Source organism: Protopterus annectens, chromosome 6.part0 (genome assembly GCF_019279795.1).
Source record: "Protopterus annectens isolate FY-2018-M chromosome 6.part0, PAN1.0, whole genome shotgun sequence".
Taxonomy (NCBI): Eukaryota; Metazoa; Chordata; order Ceratodontiformes; family Protopteridae; genus Protopterus; species Protopterus annectens.
Window position 1 is genome coordinate 515,943,564 of NC_056737.1, and position 24,173 is coordinate 515,967,736.

The 24,173-nt window shown below is 40.2% G+C and overlaps 1 protein-coding gene across 1 annotated transcript in view; it reads right to left on the bottom strand.

Moving 5' to 3' along the window:
- LOC122804404 overlaps positions 1-20,785 on the bottom strand; it is a 481,872-nt gene extending 461,087 nt beyond the window's left edge. Inside the window, exon 1 of the mRNA XM_044074234.1 lies at positions 20,175-20,785. Within this exon, the coding sequence (XP_043930169.1) occupies positions 20,175-20,418 (244 nt within the window). The 5' untranslated portion in view covers positions 20,419-20,785. The remainder of the gene's footprint in view (positions 1-20,174) is intronic.
- Positions 20,786-24,173: the final 3,388 nt, after the last annotated feature.

A 24,173-nucleotide genomic window follows, 5' to 3' on the forward strand; every position in this document is an offset into this window, starting at 1 on the left:
GGACAGTAAATATACAATACAGCACACATGTTTTATATATAAATATGTCTATTTTTTTAATAATACCAGCATTAAGGGATAGTGACCAAAATCTTGGTGTGTACGATGTGACCACTGCCCACAACCTATGTAACCTTTTCAGGGCAGCTTGCCAAGCTCAGGAGAGACCTGCCCCTCACAAACCAAAATGATTAAGATATAGATTGGTTAAGTAGTCTATGTCCACATAAACCAGTTCTGCTATGAAAAATTCTTCCTCAGACTCATTCCTGATGGATCTGTTCTACATGTGCAAAACAAACAGCACCAGAAATACTAGATCCAGGGATTTGAACTTCACTTGTGACAGAACGTGCTGGAGGGACAGATATCTGTCCTAAAGGACCCCCACACTATGGAATAGGCTTCCCATCCATGTAAAACAGAGTTCATCCTTGACCCTATTCACACAAAACCTTGACAACTGGATGGAAAATTCAAATTTACCCCTGGTCTGACCCCCATGTCCTTTATGGAGAGAAGCCATCAATAAAAAAAAAGTTTTATTCTAACTAACAAGGCCCCACAGATTCTTAGTTACCTCTCCACTAATATGTCCCCCCCCCATATAAATGACCATGATACTTGGGGACATGAATGGTTTAAGGTGCATGTAGCTTGTAATGGCCCTTGTGGCTGTTAGCCTAGTAACCTATGAACCTATGAAAAATTACATGTCTTTGGATGTAAGGCTGGTAAGGCACACGGTCCTATAATTACCCGTGTCTTATGTAGGGGAGTCATAGTAGCTGTTCTCCATGTATAAGGCACAATTTCTGTGGATAGGCACAGACTGAACAGTTTATGTAAAAGTTCAGATAGTGTGTACTTGGCACTGATGAGACTGTAGCCTGACATTTTGTCTGGTCTCATGGAAATTTAACGTTTAGCCTTTGACAGGGATTCAAAGACGTGTTCCATTCATGAAAACTAAATTTTCAGGGATAGTGGAGGGCAACAAATTAAGTAAGCAGAGCAAAGTTATCATCAAATTTGTCTGCTAATACATTGGCTATATACTCAATCACAGTGTGTGGCATTATTATGGATGAGACCACTGCATTGTTGGGCATTATTCCTTAATTTCTTGACAACACTGAAGAAAGACAATTTCCATTTGTATTTATTGTGACTTTAACCTTGTACTCTGCTTTACATTTCCTAACAGCGCTTGTAAGTTCCCTGCTGGTATATTTCTGAGTGGTCTAAAGGTAGTAAGATGGGAATTTCTTACAACTTTTCACTATTTTTCTTCTCATGTCATACATCTGCTTAATATGACAGTTCTACTGATGTGGTTTATTCTTAAATGTTGTTATTATATTTAGGACAGACAGGCACTGACTTTTCCATGCAGCTGTTTAGGTGCTGGTACACAAAACATTTTAGATGATTTTATATAACTTTTATTTCAATAGAAATTAATTTATAATATTCTTTACAGTGATGTTGCTATTTCATACCTCATTTAATTTACTTCACAGCTAGCAGCTTGCTTTCATAATTTGGTTTTATGTGTGGAGACTTTAAGAATGTAGTTATTTTTTATATTACTTAATTACTCAATTAAGTTGTTGTCTAATGACCTTTTAAAACCGACTTAATATGCATTGTGTGTTTACTTTGTTTTTTATTCTGAAGAAGTCCCCTGTTGAGGGATGAAAGCGCTTGATAAAATACACTACTTGAATCCAATATTGCAGAACTTCCTTCTCGGCGTTATTACTTTTGGTTATAGGTGCTGGTAAACCAGAGGAGAATGTGGAAGCCCTCTCATTTTGGTCCATTTGCAGGGGATTACTGGGAATTTTGTACAGGTCTTCAACAAGCTGAAGTATATTTGCAATAGAGAAGCCATTAAGGACAGCTTCTTTTGGCAGTGGGATGGTACTGTTAGGCCTGGCAGTGATAATAACTAATTTGTGGTTAGATTTAACCAGAGATGAGGAGAAGAAGGATGGGGTACAGGCACAGGCTAGGTTGGTAAGGACCTGTTTAAGGAATTTAGATACTCTAGTGGACAGTTTTACAATTTGCTACAATTAATTGGTCTTAGCAAAGTTTAGGAAATTCCAAGCATATCCATTTTTTGACTAGTAAATGTGCTAATCGATGGTTGAGTAATTGATGTCTGTCCTGTAATAAGAAGTTATTTGGTTTGATATTTAATGCTTCAATGGAGTTAAGGTAATTTCCATGTTGTTTGAGGAACACTGATGGGAATCTGTAACTAGCAATGAAACAATATCTGTACTTGCTAAGGATGATTTTGATCTCCAGGATCTTCTGTTTACGTCAAGGGAAATTTGATGTGTGGTGATGGTGCTTCTGACAAATACTGATACTTTCCATCAGTTAATCATGGGCCTGAATGTTTGACAGATGTTTGATAGATGCTAAATCCTGGTACAGAGGGAATGCTGTCATTGTAATGAAAGCACGTCTCAGTAATTAAACAGATATGAATGTGTTCAAGTCGCAGGCGAGCCTCAAGTTTTCTTATCTTTCTGGAACTCTGTCCCAAAAAAAGCCATTAATGAGGCAACAAAGCTTTTAATCAGTGTGCAGAAGCCTTGGTAAGAGAGGTGAAAGCAATTATTCATGAAACAAGAAGTCTTTTCTACCCTCACATCCCAAACAGACACATACTGAATCCCCTTGTAAACTTAGACAATTGCTAGAATAACACGTTTTACATTAGTATGTTTTTTCTAAGAGAGAAGTAACTTATCCATTATTAATTCTTATGCTAGGATACATTAAGCAGTGCAGCATTTGTGGATGAATCTGCAGAAACAGCTTAGTTATATTGCAGTAGTTTAGTATTGACTGTTTGGTGCGAGGATACCCATTTTACTCGACAGGTTTAAACACTTTTGACTTGGTTGCGCATCCAAGAACTTACTATATAACAGTGGAGTGTGCAGGATGTTTGCCTCCCTAAAATGTTTATCTGTTGATACATTTTAGAGATCACCTTTTCTGTTTTAATTTTAACTGGACACAAGGTTTATGTTTGCAAACTTTGGTCTTGTATCCCAACTAGGGCACAGATTATAAGTCTAAACTGATATATCTCTTAGCTGACTGCAAATGTTGATACCATAGGGAGGAAGGATGTCATCATAGCTATGTTCCTATGTAGCATATATTGTCATTTGTTTCCCAAGCACCTCACTGATATGCATATAAGCTGTGATTTCTGACTATACATTCCAACTGACTTTAGTTTTTAATTTTGTCTTAATAGCTGACTCCTTGCTCCTACACTCCTACTTAACTTGGTAATGGCATCAAACTGTACTTAATTGTTGATGTTGCAAACATTTTTCACTGTGTATATGTAGATTTCTGCAGCTTTCTCATATATTCATGTAAATTGTCATGTTCCTTTTACTACATGTATTCTTGAGTTTTCTTCACTATACCTCCTCTGAAAATAGGTCACAACCCAATTGGGCAACCTGTCATGAAAATATAAATGCATGAATAGTAAACTGCATTTGCTTTTCCAAGAAAATAGATGCCCATCATTATTGTACAAAAGGTTTGTACCAACTGCTTCTTTTGCAATTTGAATTTTCTGTGTCAGATGCTGTTTCGTGCCTCTGGCCGGATTATTGAATTACAAATGAGTGAATATTATGTGATGTTTAATATATACAATTCAGGCAAATGATCTATGTGCTATCATTGTTGTGCCATTGTTTGCAAATTAACTGTGTGTCTTATTGCCCATGTAATGTCTGAAAACTGTCCTTGGACCAGCACTCCTAGCCACTTTTCACTTAATAAGTACATAAAAATACAACCAGCATGGATCTACATCCTTTAGCTAGTACTTCAGTGCTGAAGAAGTTACACATTGATAGTGCAGACTCAAATGACTGTAGCATAACTACTATCAGATATCACAATCTAAGACACAGTTACCTAAAGGAATACTTATTTTTATCATAATATATTTATTACATTTGGTAATGAAAAAGCATAATAGTTTAATGGCAGACCATGCATTATCACTCTTCTGCAATAAACAATAAATTCCATTATTCATCCAAGCCAGTCTGCCACTGCCTTATAAGACCTGTGTCAAGCACTTACGCTCTCTTTAGTTTGTGTATCTCAACCAAGGTTATTTTTCCTGCTGATCTAGTATAACTTAATGGTCAGTATTTTTTCTTGCCAATTTAGCATAACTTAATGGTCAGTATTTGGTCAGTAAATTGTGTAAGAAGATGTGATTGGCTTAAGGACAGGCAGGTCTTGAAAACTAGATTTTGACTAGTTATGACTTTGAAAGGGTGGAAACCACATGAAGATACTATTGCCTTAAGAATGGGCATATCCCAAAATCTGGACTCTTATTGGTTATATAATTCCTATATAATATTGTTTAGACGTATCACTGGTAGATCTGAAAAAGGGTTTGTGAAGACCTGAAAGTGCTCATCATTTTATTTTATTACTTTATCGGTTTTAATAAAAGTTTTGATTTTATGCCCAGCAGCCTTCTCTCTGCAGCTGTTTTGTTTTTTATTGTTTTTATTATTAGGTTCATAGGTTCATACTAGACTATCTGCCCAAGGGCATTTATAAGCCTAGCCCAGAGTTTTGTGGCTTTCGCCACCCCTTTAGTTTGGAGGATACTATGCCCATTATTTTGCTGTGCCTCTGTCAAGCAGTGACACTGAGATAATCCCTGGGGTATATCTGCGATCTCCCATCCATTGGTCAAGATTTCTCTTGAACAAAGCCAGCGAGGTGCTCTGCCTCACATGTACCGGGATTTTGTTCCACAGCATAGGGAGTCTCTGGGTGATGAATCTGTCCCTCCAGCAAGTCCTATTAATAACCGTGTCAAGGTTTAAGTCTCCCGCCCTTGTAGTTCTGAGGGATCTAGATTTTTTGAGGTGAAACATGTTCATCAATTCTGGGTTGGACATGGCCTTGTATGTCAGGCACAGGTCACCTCTGAGCAGACGGCAAGCGACTGAATAGAGCTGGAGTTCCTTCAGTCGGGCAGCATAGGACATATTTTTGAGACCCTTTATCCTTTTGGTGAGGAACTTTTGGGGCCTTTCCAGTTGCTGCAGGTGTCATGTCAGATACATTCCGAATGGGGCATTGTACTCAATCATTGGTCTGATGAGTGATGAGTACAGGGGGACGATGACCTCCCTTGATCTAGACGTGAATCCCTTCATGATCAGGTGGGCAATGTAGAAGGTCTTCCTAACTACTTTCGCAACGTGAGTGTCAAACGAAAGGTTACTGTCAACCTGGGTCCCCAGATCCCTGATAACATCTTCTGTGCTTAGTGGGTTGCCGCCTATATGGTAGCTAGGGGTAACCTTGTTTTTCCCGAAGGGTATGACTATGCATTTTTTGGCGTTTAACTTTAGGCCATGGCTCTGGCACCAGTTATCCGTTTCTATAAGACCCTTCTGAAGGATATCTGTGTCAGATGTGTTCTCAACTAAGGCGCCCAGTTTGCAGTCATCTGCAAATTTTGTCAGCCATAATCCGCCTGTGTTTGCTTGTACTTCTGAAAAGTAGATGCCGAACAGGAGTGGGCCCAGGACTGAGCCCTGTGGGACACCACTTGTGACAGGCTTTGAGTCTGACATGGCACCAGCAACTCTGACCCTGTGGGTTCTGTCACTTAGCCAGTTTGCAACCCATCTTGTGCCGTATGGGTTTACATTTAAGCTGATGAGTTTTTCAATGATACCTGAGTGGGGTATTGTGTCGAAAGCCTTTGCCAGGTCAAGGTAGGCTGTTTGGACTGCCTTTCCCTCATCAATGGCCTTGGTGACTGCTTCGAAAAAGTCAACCAAGTTTAAAAGGCATGATCTGCCTTTGACAAAGCCAAACTGGGTCGGATCCAAAGTCTGCAAGTCCCCTATGTCTTTATTTATGAGTTCCATTATGATCCTCTCCATAGCTTTGCAGATCAGGCTTGTCAAGCTGATGGGACGGTAATTTTCAGGGTCGGTGGAGGCACCGCCTTTGTGAAGTGGGACCACAGTTGCCGTACGCCACTCCTTAGGCACGTATCCTGAGGTGAGGCTAAGATTAAACAGCTGCCCTAACTGCGGGTTTAATTCCTCATTGAGTTCGTGGAGCAGACAACCGGGGACACCATCTGGTCCCATGGATGCTGTGTTTTTTGCCTTGGAGAGAGCAGTTCTCACCTGAGCGTTAGAGATGTTTGGGGGGCTACAATCCTCTGGTATAGATATCTCACCTTTTGGGGGGTTTGCACTGAACCTGTCAGCCAGTATGTTGGCAATGTCTGTAGGTTCAGTAATTTTTACATCATTTTGAACTAATTCTGAGCATATCTGGGAGTTTCCTCCCAGGTTTCTAACATAGCTAAAGAAGGCCTTATGATTGTCTTTTGAGTCCTTAGCGACTTTTCTCTCAAAATTTGCCTTGGATGATTTTATAAGAGATCTTAGTTTTTTACTTATAATGATCAAAGGTGTTTTCCCTTTTAAGGATTTTGCTCTATCTTGTAGTAGCTTCCTCCTTTTGTTGTAGAGCTTGTTTATGGCTGGGGTCCACCAGACTGGACGCTTGCCTTTGGTACAAAGAGTCTTTGTTTTGTTTGGGATTGCCTGATCCATGCAGTCCTGTAGGTGCTGGTAGAAGGCATTTGTAAGTGATTCAGCAGCTTGAGTAATGGTTTCCGCAGGCTCGGGGGCCTTAAAAGAGACCACACCAGTCTTTAGAAGTGTGAAGTCGGCTTTTGAGAAGTTCTTCACTGTGGTCTTTTTTATCTCAGGTGGGGGCGGAATGTGGATTTCCAGTGAGATTAGTTTATAGTCTGATCTCACCAGTGAGGGGTATACTTCCGGTGTTGAACATTGTGACCCCATGTTCGTGTTGATGAGATCTAGTATGTTTTCTCCTCTTGTGGGGATGGTGACTAGTTGTTCCATGGCATTTGAGTTTATGAACTCTAGGAACCTTTGGGCTAGAGTGCTGGGGCTTGAGTAGTGATCCCAGTCTATATTCGGGTAGTTGAAGTCACCTAGTATGATGGTGTTTGGAGATACATTTATCCCCTCCAGTGTTTTCAGGAAAGCTATGTGAGGTTCCTGAGATTGAGAGGGTGGCCTGTAACATGCTACAAATTGCAGAGCAGTCTTGCCTTTGGTTAATTGCACCTGGATGGTCTCCGATGCATCGTGCGCACCAACCTTGAGGTGTGGGTGTCCTTGATGAATATAGACACCCCCCCCCCTTTCTTGGTGTTGTCCGGATTTTGGGGCCGGAACGCATAATCTGGTGCAGATTTTTATTGATTGTTCCATACCTTTATGACTTTGGATTTATATATATATGTTCGACTTCCATATGGCCGAGACCATATGATCGAACATTTGAATGTTCGAAAATGTGAAAATAAAATAATAAAAAAAAAAAAAACTAAGCAGTGCTAACAGAGGGGCAAGCCCTGCTTCATCCCCCACACCCCCTGCCATTTAAATATACCAACTCCGACATCACACTACATTGCAGAAAAGGGAAATCTTCCCATGCCGCGCTCTATGGAGATCTTCATCCAGACCATTTAAACTTTTAAAAGTTCGATCATATGGTCTCGGCCATATGAAAGTCGAGGTTTTAAAAGTTCGACCATCTGAATGGGACCCATATATATATATATATATATATATATATATATTATATATATATATAGGATCATAGATTCATAGGTTCATACTAGGCTATCTGCCCTTGGGCATTTATAAGCCTAGCCAGAGTGTGTTTGGCTTTCGCCACCCATTTTAAATTAATTTTGCTATGCCTTTTTTCAAGGTTAGTATACTGTGCCTCTGTCTAACAGTGACACAGAAGTGATACCCGGGGTAAACTTACGATCTCCCATCCACTCATCAAGATTCCTCTTGAACAGAGTCAATGAGGGACTCTGCCTAACCTGGACTGGGATTTTATTCCAGAGTGAAGGGAGCCTCTGGGTTATGAATCTGTCCCTCCAGCATGTCCTATTTATTTCAGTGCTGAGGTGCAAGTCTCTCAAGCGCGTAGCTCAATGGGATTTGGATTTTCTGAGGTGTAGCATGTCCATTAATTCCGGGTTGGACATGGCTTTATACGTCAGGCACAGATCGCCTCTGAGCAGGCGGTATGCCACTGAGTAGAGCTGGAGTTTCTTTAACCGGGCAGCATATGGCATCTGTTTGAGCCCTATGATCCTCTTGGTGAGGTACTTTTGGGGTCTTTCCAGTTGCTGCAGGTGTCTGGTAAGGTACATCCCAAAAGGGGCATAGTACTCAATTATGGGCCTGATGAGGGATGAGTAAAGAGGCACGATGACCTCCCTTGATCTAGATGTGAATCCCTTCTTGATTAGGTGGGCTATATAAAATGTTTTTCTAACCACTTTGGCCACGTGGTTGTCAAATGAGAGATTGCTATCAACTTGGGTCCCCAGGTCCTTAATTACTTCTTCTGTACTTAATGGATTACCACCTATGTGGTAATTTGTGGGCACTTTGTTTTTGCCAAAGGGGATGACGATACACTTTTTGGCGTTTAGCTTGAGGCCATGGCTCTGGCATCAGTTGTCTGTTTCTATGAGGCCCTTTTGGAGGATGCTTGTGTCGGCTGTAGAGTCAATTATGGCACCGAGTTTGCAGTCATCTGCGAACTTAGTCAGCCACAGTCCTTCCGTGTTGGCCTGTACCTCCGAGAAATATATACCGAACAAGAGAGGTCCCAGGACTGAGCCTTGTGGGACGCCACTTCTAACTGGTTTGGAGTCTGACATGGCTCCAGCAATTCTAACCATGTGGGTTCTGTCCTTGAGCCAGTTTGCAACCCATCTAGTGACATGGGGTTTATATTTAAGCTGATGAGCTTATCTATAATGCCTGAGTGGGGTATTGTATAGAAGGCTTTTGCGAGGTCCAGGTAGGCTGTGTGGACCACCTTCCCCTCGTCAATGGCCTTGGTGACTGTTTCAAAGAAATCAACCAGGTTTAAGAGGCAGGATCTGCCCTTAACAAAGCCGAACTGGGAAGGATCCAGTGTCTGTACGTCCCCAATATCTTTATTTATGAGGTCCATGATGATCCTTTCCATAGCTTTGCAGACCAAGCTAGTAAGGCTTATGGGGCGATAGTTTCCAGGATCCGTTGAGGCACCACCTTTGTGGAGAGGGACAACTGTTGCTGTACGCCACTCTTTGGGTACATATCCTGTAGTAAGGCTGAGATTGAACAGTAGTTTTATGTTTGGGTTTAGCTTTTCTTGGAGTTCATGTAGGATGCAGCCCGGGACACTGTCTGGTCCCACTGATGCTGTGTTTTTTGCTTTGGAGAGGGCAGCTCTTACCTGAGCATCTGAGATGTCAGGGGGGCAGCACTCTGTTGGGATAAATATTTGCCCTTTTCGTGGGGAGGGGGGGGAGAAGTTTGCGCTGAACCTGTCAGCTAGGATGTTGGCAATGTCTGTGGGTTCGGTGTATTTTTTGTCATTTTGGACTAATTCTGAGCATATCTGGGAATTCCCATCCAGGTTCCTAACATAACTAAAGAAAGCCTTGTGATTATCCTTAGTGTTAGTGTCCTGTGCACTTTTTCTCTCGAAGCTGGCCTTAGACGATTTTATGAGTGCCCGTAGTTTTTTGCTAATACTGATCAAAGATGCCTTCCCTTTTTGGGATTTTGCTATATCATGTAGTAGCTTCCTCCTTCTATTGTATAGTTTGTTTATGGCTGGGGTCCACCAGACAGGACGTCTGCCTTTGGAGGATTGGGTCTTGGTTTTAATTGGGATTGCATGATCCATGCATTCCTGAAGGTGTTCATAGAATGCGTTTATAAAGGATTCTGCGGTCTGGGCTGTATTTTTCACAGGCCCGGGGGCTTTGAAGGATTCCACCTCAGTTTTGAGGAGTGTGAAATTTGCTTTAGAGAAGTTTTTCACTGTAGTTTTCAGGGCAGGGGGTGGAGTCGGGATGTGAATATCCAGTGAGATTAGTTTATGGTCTGATCTTACCAGTGAGGGATACACTTCTGGTCTGGAGCATAGAGTCCCCATGTTGGTGATGATCAGGTCTAGTATGTTTTCCCCTCTTGTGGGAGTGGTAACAAGTCGTTCCATAGCATTTGAGTTTATAAATTCTAGGAACCTTTGGGCTAGGGTGTTGGAGATAGAGTAATGCTCCCAGTCTATGTTTGGGTAGTTGAAGTTACCCGATATAATGGCGCTCGGAGAGACCTTCATATTTTCCAGTGTTCTCAGGAAGGCTGAGTGGGGTTCCTGGGTTTGGTAGGGTGGTCTGTAGCAGGCTATAAACTGGAAGGCAGTTTTACCCACTGTTAGTTGCACATGGATAGTCTCTGATGCTTCGTGCTGTGCCACCAACCTGGAGGTGTGGGTATCTTTGACGAATATTGATACTCCCCCTCCTTTTGTGGTACGGTCCAAGTTTTGGGGCCGAAAAGCATGGTATGAGGTATAACCTGGTAGTGCTGGGGTGCTCTCGGAAGCCTTGAACCAGGTTTCTGTTACTGCACAGATATCGATGTTCTCCATGTTAAGGAGAGTTTCGAGTGTGTGCATCTTGAGGTTTAGACTTCTGGCATTGAGTAGCATTACTCTTAGTTTCTTATCCCTTGTGATACCTATGGAGGTGGGTTTGTCTTTTGAGCCTTGCCTAAAAAAGGCACTATGGGGGTAGCAAGAGCCTTTTCCAATATCCGAAAGCCCAGGGGTGACAGGTGCAAGCCATCCCTAGCGAAGCATCATGGCTTGTCGAGCATGTCATCCCAGGCTGACAGGCATTGGATGCCCTTTGAATGACACCAATACTTAAGCCAATTGTTGAAATTGATCATCTTGTCTTCATATTGTGGCATCATTCTCGGTGAGGGTAAGATGCTACTCAAGGTCAGGGTCATACCAGCCTGGGCTACATGCTCAGAGAGCTCCTCTATGTCTCTTTTCATGTAGTCCAGGGAGGTACGTCTCAGGTCATTCACACCAGCATGGACAATGACTGAGTCATATTTGTACTTGCCTTGGAGTGACCTGAGTGCTTGTGTTATGTGGCGGATCCTAGCTCCTGACAGGCAGCTCACCGTGACCTTCTCCTTGTTCAGCCTGGTGAGCGGGACGTCAGTGTGCCTGACGATAGAGTCACCTATTATAAGTGTATCAGGTGTGTTGTTTAGCCTTAAGGGCTGTGACTGTTTGGCATACTGGCTTTGTGAGCTATGTGTTGCACGTGTTTTGTTTCGGGGTAGCGGTTGCTTGGGTGTCTGCTTTGGAGGTCTCTGCTGCTTAGGCAGATTTTTATTTAGAGCCTCCAAGTATGTTTTTGTGTGTTTATGTGTTTGGTTTGCTGTCGTGGTAGGTCTATGTGAGACTGGAATTGTAGTGAGTGTGATTTCCTTCTCCTCCTGACTGGTTTCGCCAGTACTGAGTTGAGAGAGCATAGCCTCCAGTATGGCTATATGATTGCATCTCTCACATGTGTTGGAATTTGTTGGGAGGAGGAGAGGGTTGTCTGTGTACATGAGGCAGTTGTAACATTGCCTCAGGATTCCCAGATTCACCAGCTGGACCGGAGAGGAGATTGACAAATGACCTTTGGATATGCTAGAATAGTATTGGGAATTCCTTTATAACTGAAAAAAAAGGGCCAATGGGGAACGAGGTACTCAAGGGGAGTTTGTGAGGGTGTAGTGCTTTTAATATTTTAGTGCTGACTTACATAATTGCTTTAATGAGCAAGTGCCAGGTAACTTAAATGCAATGTGTTTCAGGTAACTTAAATGCAAAAATGACAAACAGTAACTTTCTTTCAAGTGAAACAAGGAAATAAGTACAGTAAGCAATGCAGATATCACTAGGGATCCACAGAAGTGCTGAAAAGCCACGTTTTAGGTGGAATTAACGTTTCAGGGAAATAACAAGCAAACAAACAAGCAGCATACAAATAAAGCTAGATTCAGCAGGCCTGGATCTAGTCTATGCTACAGCAAACAAGGTGTACTAATTTCAGTAAGAAACAGTTCAAATATACTGGCACTATAAGCCTTTAACCAGAAATTCCCAGCTCAGAAGGGCAGAGTCCAGCCTCTCCTCCCACAAGAGTGCAGACCACAAACCTTCTTAATGTAAAATAACTGGCCTGAAGCCCAAGTGCTTAAACCAGAACTAATACACTTTTAGAATAACAGACACTGAGCCCTCAATCAGCAGTTCACAACTTAGAAGGATGTAAGCTACCAGTCCTGCCACCACAGTGCAGGCCACAAACCTTCCTAATGTAAAACAACTGGTCTGAAGCCCAGGTGCTTAATCCAAAAGACTTAGAATGACAGCTACACTTTAATCAAGTTACTACCAAGCAGTAATAAATACAATTGAATACTTTAAAGAATGCCTGGATTAGTGCTCAAATTATACAAACAAAGCTAGATTCAGCAGGCCTGGATCTAGTCTATGCTACAGCAAACAAGGTGTACCAATTTCAGTAAGAAGCAGTTCAGATATGCAGGCACTATAAGTCTTTAACCAGAAAATATAAAAAATGTTATATATATATATATATATATATATATATATATATATATATATATATATATATATATATATATATATATATATATATATATATATATATAGAAATACCTACATTAATCAAGACACTACAATGCCAGTATCAATAACGTTGACAAAAAATATTAGCACATTACTGTGCATGTACCAAGACAAACTCTCTGAGCATGCAACAATAACAGAGTGTTTTTTTGCAAGGGGGGTACAACCTATACCCCCTGCTGATTATATACACATGCACAGTACCAGGGAATGGGAATATTTCCCAACACCAGGGATTGCCAATTTTGCACATCTGTTAACCATCTATTTTGTCAACCAAATTTTCTTGACAAAACAGGTGTTGACTTTAAAGACTTTTAACTAAATTAAGCTATGCTCTCTCTCCATAGACACACACACGAATATGGTTCCATAGAAAAATGTTGAAACCTGTCTCCCTGCTATTTTGGATTGCTCAGCAATGGGGAAAAGGCAAAATCTATTCTTACCACTATTTTTACCACTTTGTGTTTTCGACATTTTGTACCATCAACACTTTGGCATGGAACTATATATATATATATATATATATATATATATATATATATATATATATGTGTGTATATACATATACAGAGAGAGAGAGAAGGAGAAAAAATACACTTTTACACATACACACACACACACACACACACACACACACACACACACACACACACACACACACACACACACACACACAGAGTATAGGTATTGTTCACTGAATGCACATTTCACTGAATCTGGCAAGTTGAAAGATGTATCACTGAAGGTGCAAATGATCAAATTGTGTTTAATTTTTGTACACGGGGAAGCAATATGGTATGTTGTATTATGTGTATGAGTGAGTGGTTGTATGTAATGGGGGTGTGGGAGAAATTGCCCTCCCACCTCTGAGTAGATATTAGGTGTTTTTGCAATATGTGGTTTTCAGCCAGTTAGAATTATTTGGAATTTCATTTAACTATGTACATGGTTGCAATTTCATTATTTTCAGAAAGTTTACTTTTCAATGAAAAAAAAATGTAATGAATAGCAGTACAATGAATGGTTCATTCACAGAACAATACCAAACCCGTGTGTGTGTGTGTGTGTCTGTGTGTGTGTGTGTGTGTGTGTGTGTGTGTGTGTGTGTGTGTGTGTGTGTGTGTGTGTGTGTGTGTGTGTGTGTATGTATGTGTGTGTGTGTGTGTGTGTGTGTTTATATACATATGTGCAAAGATAACATTTTTGTTCATTTTCTCCTCCATACTGCCTTATGGCCCTGGGTGTGGCTGAAAACAATCTTTGCATTAGCCTACCTATTCAGTCAAAAAAAAAAAACATTGAGGATTATGATTGTATCGCTCATCATAATCAAGTTGTATATGTTCAAGAAATTGATATCAGAAATTCACCTCAACAGAGCGGACAGCTTCACAGCTAAGTCTCGACATCCATTCGAGAATATATAACTACTTGTTTTTTATTGAAAAGATGGGATCATATTTCCTTTTAGTATTTGGAACTGTATATGCTCCATGTACTACCAGTTAGAGAGTGTGTGAAAGAGAGAGCAAGAGAGAGAGAGAGAGACAAAACAAAAAAAATTGTGTTGATGTGACCAGTGTTTTACAGCTTTGAACACTGTTATGCACTTAGTGTGCTGTCACATAAATCTTTGTAGTACATGATGTGTTTTTGTTGCTCCAACATACTACATGAAAAAAAAAAGAAAGCCATAGAAGCTTGAACTATTTAGCTACTTTGATAACTGGAACACACTTATCCTTGCCTCATACCAAGTGTCCAAAAGAAAAGTGCATCTGATTCTATAGCAACTTTTAAAGCTATAATGCATTTTTAAATGCCACACTTGAAAAGAAGTATGGCAGTCCGATCTGTATTACAGCTTTTAAAGCTGTTTAAGCAACCCACCATTGGTCTCTGGTGGCAGCTTTTATCTTTTAGCATGAGACTAGATCTTAACAGCAAGAAAATATGTTTACCAGATTTGCAGTACAAAGAGCAAGCTGACATGCCCCATAATCAGCATAAAAATAAGCTGGTTATGCACCCCCTCTACTGCAAAACACAATCATCATAGATTTCAAGGGTGCATAACAACTTTTATTCTGCACATTTTAAAGCTCTTATGATCAGGATTCATGCTTCAGCAAACACTACAACCTCCAGAGCACAGCATCAGCATCAGTAGTAATTCTGCAACTTTAAAAGGTGAAATATTTTTCATACTGCCACACAAATAAAAGTGTGACAGGCTGAGATGGCTAATAGCCTTTTACAGTTTTAGGATGTCTGTACGGTAGCAACAATTGAGCTACAACTTCTAAGATTATAAAACATTTCATGCACTTACAACAGGTCAGCTAAATCTCAATTCACTACAAAGCCTTATTATGATCCAGTCTCACCAGCCATAACTTACTTGTAGTGCATGGAGTGGGGGGATTATGCTGAAATATCTGTTAAATGCCATCTTGAGTCAGCTGTAACTGTAGGGCAAGACCCAATCTTAACAATGCTCAGAAGGGTATTTATTTATTTATTTATTTGACATTTGTTTACCGGGGTGGTCTGACTGGGTCTACAGAACCCGGTTTCAGCAGAGGCCCGGGGAGAAAAGCTGCACATGCAGTACAACACAAATACAGTAAAATCCAATGCAATAAAGATTACATTAGAAATTGTTGTTGTCTGTCTTTCGGCTTTTCCCGAAATGTTGTTGTGTCTTTCAGCTTTTCCCGGTTAGGGGTCGCCACAGCGGAACTCCGGTCCACTAATGACTGGCAGTAGATTTTTATGTACCGAGTTGCCGGCTCTGACGCACAACCTTCAACAAAGGTACGCCCATTCACGCATGTCTCCACACAGAAGATGCTCTAGCTGAGAATCGAACAGGACAACATCTTACTGTGAGGCGACAATGCTACCGCAGCACCACCACCGCAGTACTATCCAAAAAATAAATTGAAAGAACAAACTGCTACAAGATGTTGTAATATATTATTACACATCTAGACAGTTCTATACAGTTAAAACATTACAAAATAAAAGCACATAGGTAGTGCAATGTGTGACACTGACTGTCATAGTACATGCAAAATAGAAAGTTAGTTTCAGTTAGGAAAATAGCAGCCAGAAAGTTAGTGATGCAGACATATAGCGAGAGAGAGTTAAGAAGAATAGAAACAATAAAGCCTGAGCTGTAGGTTAAGGATATGGTATAGAAGCAGAGAAGGAGTTAGAAGAGCTTTAGCATCTTGCAGTCTGTGAGGGATTGAAATGTGACAAAAGAGGAAGATTTGAGCGTTGGGCAGGCTTTATGTAGGAGCAGAGCCATGTATTTTTGAGATGATTATTTAAAGAGGCTTTGAAATGGGTAAGGCCAGGCATAGAACTGGTAGCTAGAGGTAGTGAATTCCAATGTATAGAGACAGAGTATGAATACAGACAGTGACCAGATTTTCTTGTGGGTTTTGAGATAGCTAAGAGATTTTTGTCTTCTGATCGAAGGGATTGATTTGGTGTGTAAGGTGTGACTAGATTGGCTAGTGCAGGGCAGGCAGTAGGCTTGAAAATAAAGTTGTGCAAGGTGGATAGCGGAATAAAGGCAAGTTGGTTGGGTAGTTCAAGCCAGTTTAATTCTAGGAGTGGTTTACAGTGGCGTGTGTGATATTTAGAGTTTGTGGCAAACTTTGCAACTTTGTTGTAGCACTGTTCCAACTTGCTTAGGGTAGAATTTCGTTAGCTAGTTAAGATAGGGGCACCATAAAGAAGGGAGGGAAGAAAAATGTTTTTGCAAGGGTAGTTTTGGTTGCTGCAGTAAAGAAATGTTTGTTTCTATATAAGAGCCCCAGTTTTTGATGAGTTTTCTTTATATTTTGCTATATATGGGGGTCAAATGAAAGTTTATTGTCAATGATAACACCTACAAGATTGGTTTCCTACACTATTTCTATGGCAGTGTTGTCAGATGCAAGGATATTGAAATGATAAGTGACATGGGGAGGTGTTTCTGGGATGAAAGAGTATTAGTTTTGTCTTCTTTGAATTAAGAAAGAGTTGGGCATTTCTTAGCCAGGGTTCAACTGCTGTAAAGAACTGTTGAGTTTTTGATAGTAGTTCTGGTAGTGATTGAGCAATGCAGAATATGGTGGAATCATCAGCATATTGTATGAGGGTCCCAGGGTGAGAGGCAGTGTGAAAGTTATTTGTGAAAATGTTGAAGAGTAGCGGTCCTAGGATGGAGCCTTGGGGGACTACAGTAGGGTTGTGAAGAAAGGGTGAGAGTTTGTTGGACCATTTCACTGCTTGTTTATGATCCTTGAGGTAGCTCTGAAACCATTTTACTGTGTTATCTGAGAAGCCTAAGTTAGACAGTGTGTTCAAAAGTAAGGGGTGAGACACTTTGTCAAAGGCCTTGGAGAGATCAAGGAATACTGAGGCTGTATAGCACCCTGCATCTCTAGCCTTGTTCACGGTGTCTGTAAAAGATAACAGGGCTGTAGCTATGCTGTGGCTAGGTCGGAAGCCATGTTGGGTTTTGGTTAAAAGATTGTTTTGCAACAGATATTGCATTACCTGCTGATGGATACCTCTCTCGAGAATTTTGGATATGGGTGACAAGATGGATATAGGACGGAAATTTAATGGATGAAAAGAGTTGTCTACTTTGTGGATGGGGGTGATGTGATATTGTTTCCATATGGTAGGTACTTCTGATTTGGATAAAGACCTATTTATAAGGATACTGATTGGGTATGCGACTAACTTAGCAGCTAGTTTGAGGTAGTATGGGGGGAGATTGTCAGCTGAAGTAGAGCAGGGTTTTAGTTTTTGCAGCAATTTCTTAATGGTGTCAGTGGGTATGGGTATATCTTTATGCTTTACTGTTAAGCAACTAGTACGCGCAGTTAAGATTGTGTCTGGTGTTAGTCACAGTGCCAGTCAGTAAATAACAGAAGCAGAACATGAAATGGGTTCATTTCAATACCATTTCTGCCTGCTGTTTACAATATTACAGCCATGAAAAACATGTTTGGGAACCATCTACTTCCCTTACACAGGGAATATGTAAAGATGTAAAGTGCTTCCCAACTGCTTTACCGGCTTTCAAATTGGCAAAACACTTTGTTCAAGAGGTGCGTTTCTTGGCATCCATGTCTTGAACACATAATAAGCAAGTTACAATTGGAGACCCATTCATAATCCTCTGTGTTATGGGTTTTTCCCAGTAACAGCAAAATCCACATTTTGCTTTGCTTCTCTGTACTCCTGAGATGACGTTCTTGACATCCATGTCTCAAATACATAGCATTTTGGTTAGTATCGTACATCCGCTCATTATCCTCTATGCTAAGCACCTTCATTAAGTCAGAAAGTGCTAATATAGTTGCTTTCTTCCCAAACATGGAGCACAATTGTCATGTGACATGTACTACATATAAATTAATTATATTATATTATATTATATTATATTATATTATATTATATTATATTATATTATATTATATTATATTATATTATATTATATTATGTTATGCTATGTTATTTATTACATTATACTAAACTGCTAAGCAATAACTGTAAATATGAGAAAAAGGGCAACACTGAATATAAATACTTGGCTGAGTATGACTGTTTACACTACACTATCACATACAGTTTTGAGCACAATGCCAGTGAACACACATACAGCAGGTATTAGTAATAAAACATTATTTTCCAGAATTCTCTTCACATCAGACTACAGCAAAAGTTCAACTCTTATTTTCATAATAAGGAAGATTAGAAAATACATATTTTGTGTACAATACCACTGGCCTAAATTCAGAATTACTTGCTGATGTGCAAGGAAAAGATTCTGTACTAAGTTCATACAACGGACTTTGTTTCTTACTAACCAGGCCCACATTCAGTACAGCAATACCATGTCTTGGAAGACAGATGCAACACCAGTGTTTTTATGGCAGTTTCCATAGTGACAAACTGCAGTGTACCCCTTCCATGTGACCTCAGTGAACACCACCTGAGTAACTGGTGTCTGGTCCAGGAAAAATGCCCTTTCACTGGTGGGGAAAGCCATGGTAATATGCTCATTGCCATTCATATGATGCAGTAGCATGCAAACATCTGTTGGGTATTTAAGATGAATTTTTTTAGCACTCTTTATACACTTCACATGTCAACCATCTGTTCTTCCCAGCCAGTCAGCCCAGTCATTCCATATCATGGGGCCAAGGGTCAACAGGTAGGAATAGTCATTTAAGCAGTCATTAAGGGTGGCTCAAGGTTTTTTTCTTCTTATCTCTTCAGTCCCTATGAATACCCAGCTTGTGATACCAGAACGGGACATGCAATGGGCTATCCACGTTGGTCATCCCTCACTACCACAAGGGATATTGCCAAAAAGCAGCTCTGCCCCTCCTCAAATGCACAGGCAGTGGTTTTCCCACTCACCAATGGAGAAATCCTACTTCCTTCTTTGTTCCTATTACCTGGCAGACCCAAGTGGACCATGCCCCTTCACTCATCTCCATCACTGCCTGGCTCATCCATTGTAGGGCCGCAAATTGAACCTCAGTCACCTGGATGATCATAAGGGCTATGTCCCTCTACACTATGGAATCAATCTGTTTCTAAGTGGAGACTTGCTCTTGGTTCATGAACTGTATTCCTCTTAGAGTGTAATACATTAGGACAGCACAACCCTTGTCAGCTATACTATAAACACGTTGCACCAAGGCTTCTACAGCACATTAAGAGAATACATACTACAGGAATGATTGTTTCAAAAGCATGTCAAGAGAGGATTTCCTGACAAGAACTGCAGCTAAGAGTCCACTCATGGGACAAACAAAAATGCTATGTGAGAGGTCAGATACATCAGTGCAGCTTTCCTCACACAGTACTTTCTCAAAGTTCAGATTGGTCAGTTTTGCTATACTGCATTGATTTGATCTTTAGCATCTGTCATTTTATGCAAGGATTTGTGCATACATACATATGCCAACACACACAACTAAACCAAAAGGTAAAAAGATCACCCTGACAAACCAAATAGTAAAAACTACAAGAAAAATCTAGCCAAGCTAGAGTTTTCACTGTGTGATACCTTAAACCTCCTGTAATAGAGGCCTGTGGGATATATGCAAATGACCCCTTAAGGACATCAAGTGTTTCAGCTATATGGCTTCTGAATGTCTGTGACTTTTTCCTTTTTAAGTCATTATGGACAGATTCAGGCCAACAAAGCCAAAAGCCACTGGGGTGGACATGCACATTTCGGCCTTCTTATGACATCATCAGCACTGCACACGTGGACTGTTTAGCTATACACACACACACACACACACACACACACACACACACACACAAAGTCTACCTACACAAAGATTCTTATCAGTGATGACCAGATGCCTGATCACATAAGAACTGTCTGCTTTTTTTTTCAGTTCTGTTAACTTCTTATTCTGATAAAGTTTGACATGATATAAGGTACTTACCAGCACACACAGCCAAGATTGTCCCTTCTTGGTCTTGCTCCCCCAGAATCACCTGTTTGCTTTCCTCATCAGTAAACTGGACTGGTAACTTGAAGGCCACTTGACTTCCCACAGTCACAGATGAAGAGCTGCTGTTGTTGTTGTTGTTGAAATGCAGATCAGATACTGGCTGTGTCCAGACTGAGACATCGGAGGCAATAAACACACAGGCATAGAGCTCTTCTTCACTGCTTCTGCTAAACATCTTATCAGCATGCAATTACAGTAGAATAAAAGTGGGACTCGAGACGAAATCTGCAGACCCTAACACTTATCACAGTACTATAACTTCACATATCATTAGGAAACAACAAACCAAAGCTGCATAGCTGCTGGCATTCAGAAAGCATTTCATTAGCCCTCAGTCTGCTTGCTGTCTCATTATTCACATGAGAAGAGTATTCACATGCTAGCACTCAGCAGATTTAACGCACATATATGCCAGCTCAGAGCTTCACACATAACAGCAAAGCAATACACTTGCTAGCATTCATCTGAACAGCTTCTGCATGCTTTCTGATTAAAATGGAGAACAAGTTTCAATGCTGTCCTTCGACCTTTGATGTCATCATCATGGTTAAGAGCTTTCAACGGGGGATGGGAAAAGAAGCTTAATACTCTTCAGAAATCATTCTATTAAATTCCAGAAAGAGTGAGAGCCAGCAGGCCCTCTACTGGCTACAGTGAATAGATGTATTTATCATGTTACTATTCAAGAGTCTCATTTGAAAGCATGCAGTACAGTTTACATAAATTAACCAGGATTAGCTTATGACACAATGTACAGTTTCAGGTTATAATGAATTTAGGTACAGATAGTAAGTGAAATAACTTACAAGAAATAATGCAAAACTGAAATACAGCTGTTACAAAATAAAATGCCCCACAACTTTGTTTGATGGTGCAATCTAGCAGAATTATCATTCTCAGGCAGTTTTCTTTAATTACTTTTTATACATTGGTACTTGTGTCACTTTCTCAGCATAACAGTTCACGGGTTTATATTTTTTTACTAAGCTTACAGGCAAAGGGATCATCAAAAATATCAACAAGGAACACATTAACTTAGGTGATGTCAATATAGACTACCTACTTATCAATATTCTGACTCTCCTAATTTCTCTATCAATCTCTTTTGGTTTTACCTAAATTATCACTACCGCTGCTCAATTTGACAAGTGCAGTGACAGGGAGTCTACATTGGACTGGATTCTCACCACCACCCCTAATAACATTAACACTGCTGGCTGCCTACCTGACACTGTCAGTGCCTATATTGAACATAGTCAACCACTGCAGCTAGATAGCACACGCACACAAGTTACTGAGCACGTGCGAGGTCAGTCCCATTTTGTGTAGTCAGCCAGTGTGAATGCAAGCTTGAATGGAGATGCACATGTGAGTGTGTTAGAAGTAATAAGTCAGTCAGTAAGCATATGAAGTTCTAAGTATATGTACAAATTACAGCTCCAGATGTGTGTATAATAATCAACTTAAATGCATTCTGTGCCTCAGTGTCTCATTTTAATACACAAGGCATGCGACATGGTGTCAGAATGTGATCCGAAGCCGAAGTTGAAGCATCTCGCAAACCATGAGGCACGCAGTTACAAGTGGAGCAGTATCCAGGAGTGAACTCACAAACAGGTCAGTGGTTATTCGAAGGTATTTAAATTTGTTTCAAATGCTTTCAGATTTGGTGATCTATGAGATGAGTTGATAAAAGACTGTCTTGTATGTGGTGTTAATAATGATGTAGTGAGAAAGATTTTGCTTCAAGATAGTGAATTAACACTGAGCAAAGCCATTGAGATTTGCCAAATGTATGAGATGACAGAATAGCATATGAATATGCTTATGAATGAGAAAAACATGTTTGCAGTATCTGCTAGTGAGAATGTTGATAGTGTGCAGCAGAAAGGTAAGATGAAAAAGAAATATAAATTGAAGGGTGCCATATCCAACCTCATTGCTAACTGTCACAGTTGTGGAGGCAGTCATGATCCTAAACGGGAAAAGTGTTAAGCTTTTGGTCAGTAATGTCACAAATGTAAAAAGCAGAATCATTTCAAAAGGCTTTGCAAGTCTAAAGCGTTGCAGACATATTAAAAGAGAATAACTGAAGAAGCAAGTAAATCAGATAAAGACTGTAGCAAACTCTGACAGTTGTGAGCAAAACTTTCTATGTTGATGGTGTCTCTGTGTTCGATGAAAAAGTTAATACAGTAGACTATCAGTTGTCAGCAAAGAGTGAAATATTTTGTATGTACAAATTAATGGGAAACCTGTAGAGCTTAAAGTACACACTGGATCTAAGTGCAACATTATGTCAGCACAAATTTTTGCTAGAGTAAAAGACGGTGAGAAACTTGATTCAGCATAGTTTGCAAAGCTAGTTGCTTATGGTGGTGAAGAGATTCAAACTGATGGCACAATAGTCCTTTCATGCCATTCTGCTGAAAACAGCTATGATTTGTAGTTTTACATAGTCAAAAGACACATGCAGTCACTATTAGGTCTCAAAGACAGTCTGAGAATGGGACTGATTTCATTTAATAAAGAGGATCATCAAAGTATGAGTAACAACAATAGTTTTACACAGAATATTTTTACTGAATATGCTGATATTTTCAAAGACAATCTTGGTAAACTTCCAGTCACATATTCCATGAAGTTAAACCATGAAGTAAGTCCAGTTGTCAGACCAGCACAGAAGATTCTCATAGCAATGCAGAGTAAAGTAAAAGTAGAACTAGACAAAATGGTGCATTTAGGTGTCCTTACTCCAACAGAAGAACCGACTGAATGGGTATCCTCTATGGTCATGGCTCATAAGAAAAGCTCAGATGATATTTGAATATGTATTGGTCCAAGAGACTTAAACAAAGCACTTAAATGTCCTCACCATCTGATGTGTACAGTAGAAGAGGTAGCTGCTCTCATGCCAAATTCCAGTGTTTTCCCAGACTTAGATGCAAAAAGCTCCTCTTGGCAAAATTTGCTGGATCGTAAATCTTCATTGTTAACTACATTCATTACACCACTTCGTAGATATAGATTTTTGAGAATGCCATTTGGAATCAGTTCTGCCAGAGAAGGCTTTTAACGTGCCATGAAACAATTTTTTTCTGGTTATTCTTTGCTATTGTAGTAGACAACATTATTGTTGGAGGCAATGGTGAATACGAACAATCTCAGGAAATTTCGAGACCACGCACATAAAGTAATTCTTAAACTGAATCCTCAGAAATGTAAATTAAAGCAGAAAAAAGTTACTTATGTGAGTCATTTGTTTACCAATTCTTGCTTACAACCTGATCCATCCAAGCAATTGTGGAAATGCAAGTTCCAGAGAATGTCACATCTTTACAATGTTTTCTATGTATGGTCAACTATTTAGGAAACATCATCCCAGACTTGAGTGAGCTTTATGCACAGTTACATGAGTTGACATGCAAAAATGTACACTGGTCCTGGTTGGGACAGCACCAAAGAACATTTGATATTCTGAAGCAGAAAATTGCGAGTCCACCCTCATTGAGATATTATGATGTTCACAAACCTGTAACTCTTTCTTGTGATGCTTTAAAGTACGGCCTTGGTGCAGCATGTCTTCAAAAAGGCATACCAGAAGCCTGCGCATCAAGAACTTTAACTCAAACAGAGATGCATTATGCACAAATAGAGAAAGAACTTTTGGCAGTAGTGTGAGCATGTTCGAAGTTCAGTGATTATATTTATGGCAGACTTATCCAAACAGAGACTGATCACCAACCACTAGTGACAGTTTTGAAAAAGCCAGTGGATACAGCCCCAGCTTGATTGCAATTTATGATGTTAAAATTACAAATGTACAATTTCAATATTGTTTTTAAAAAGCCAAACACTTGTACCTTGCTGATTCTTTGTCACGCGCACCCAGACAAATGACACAGCAGCATGAAAATGAAACAGCAGACT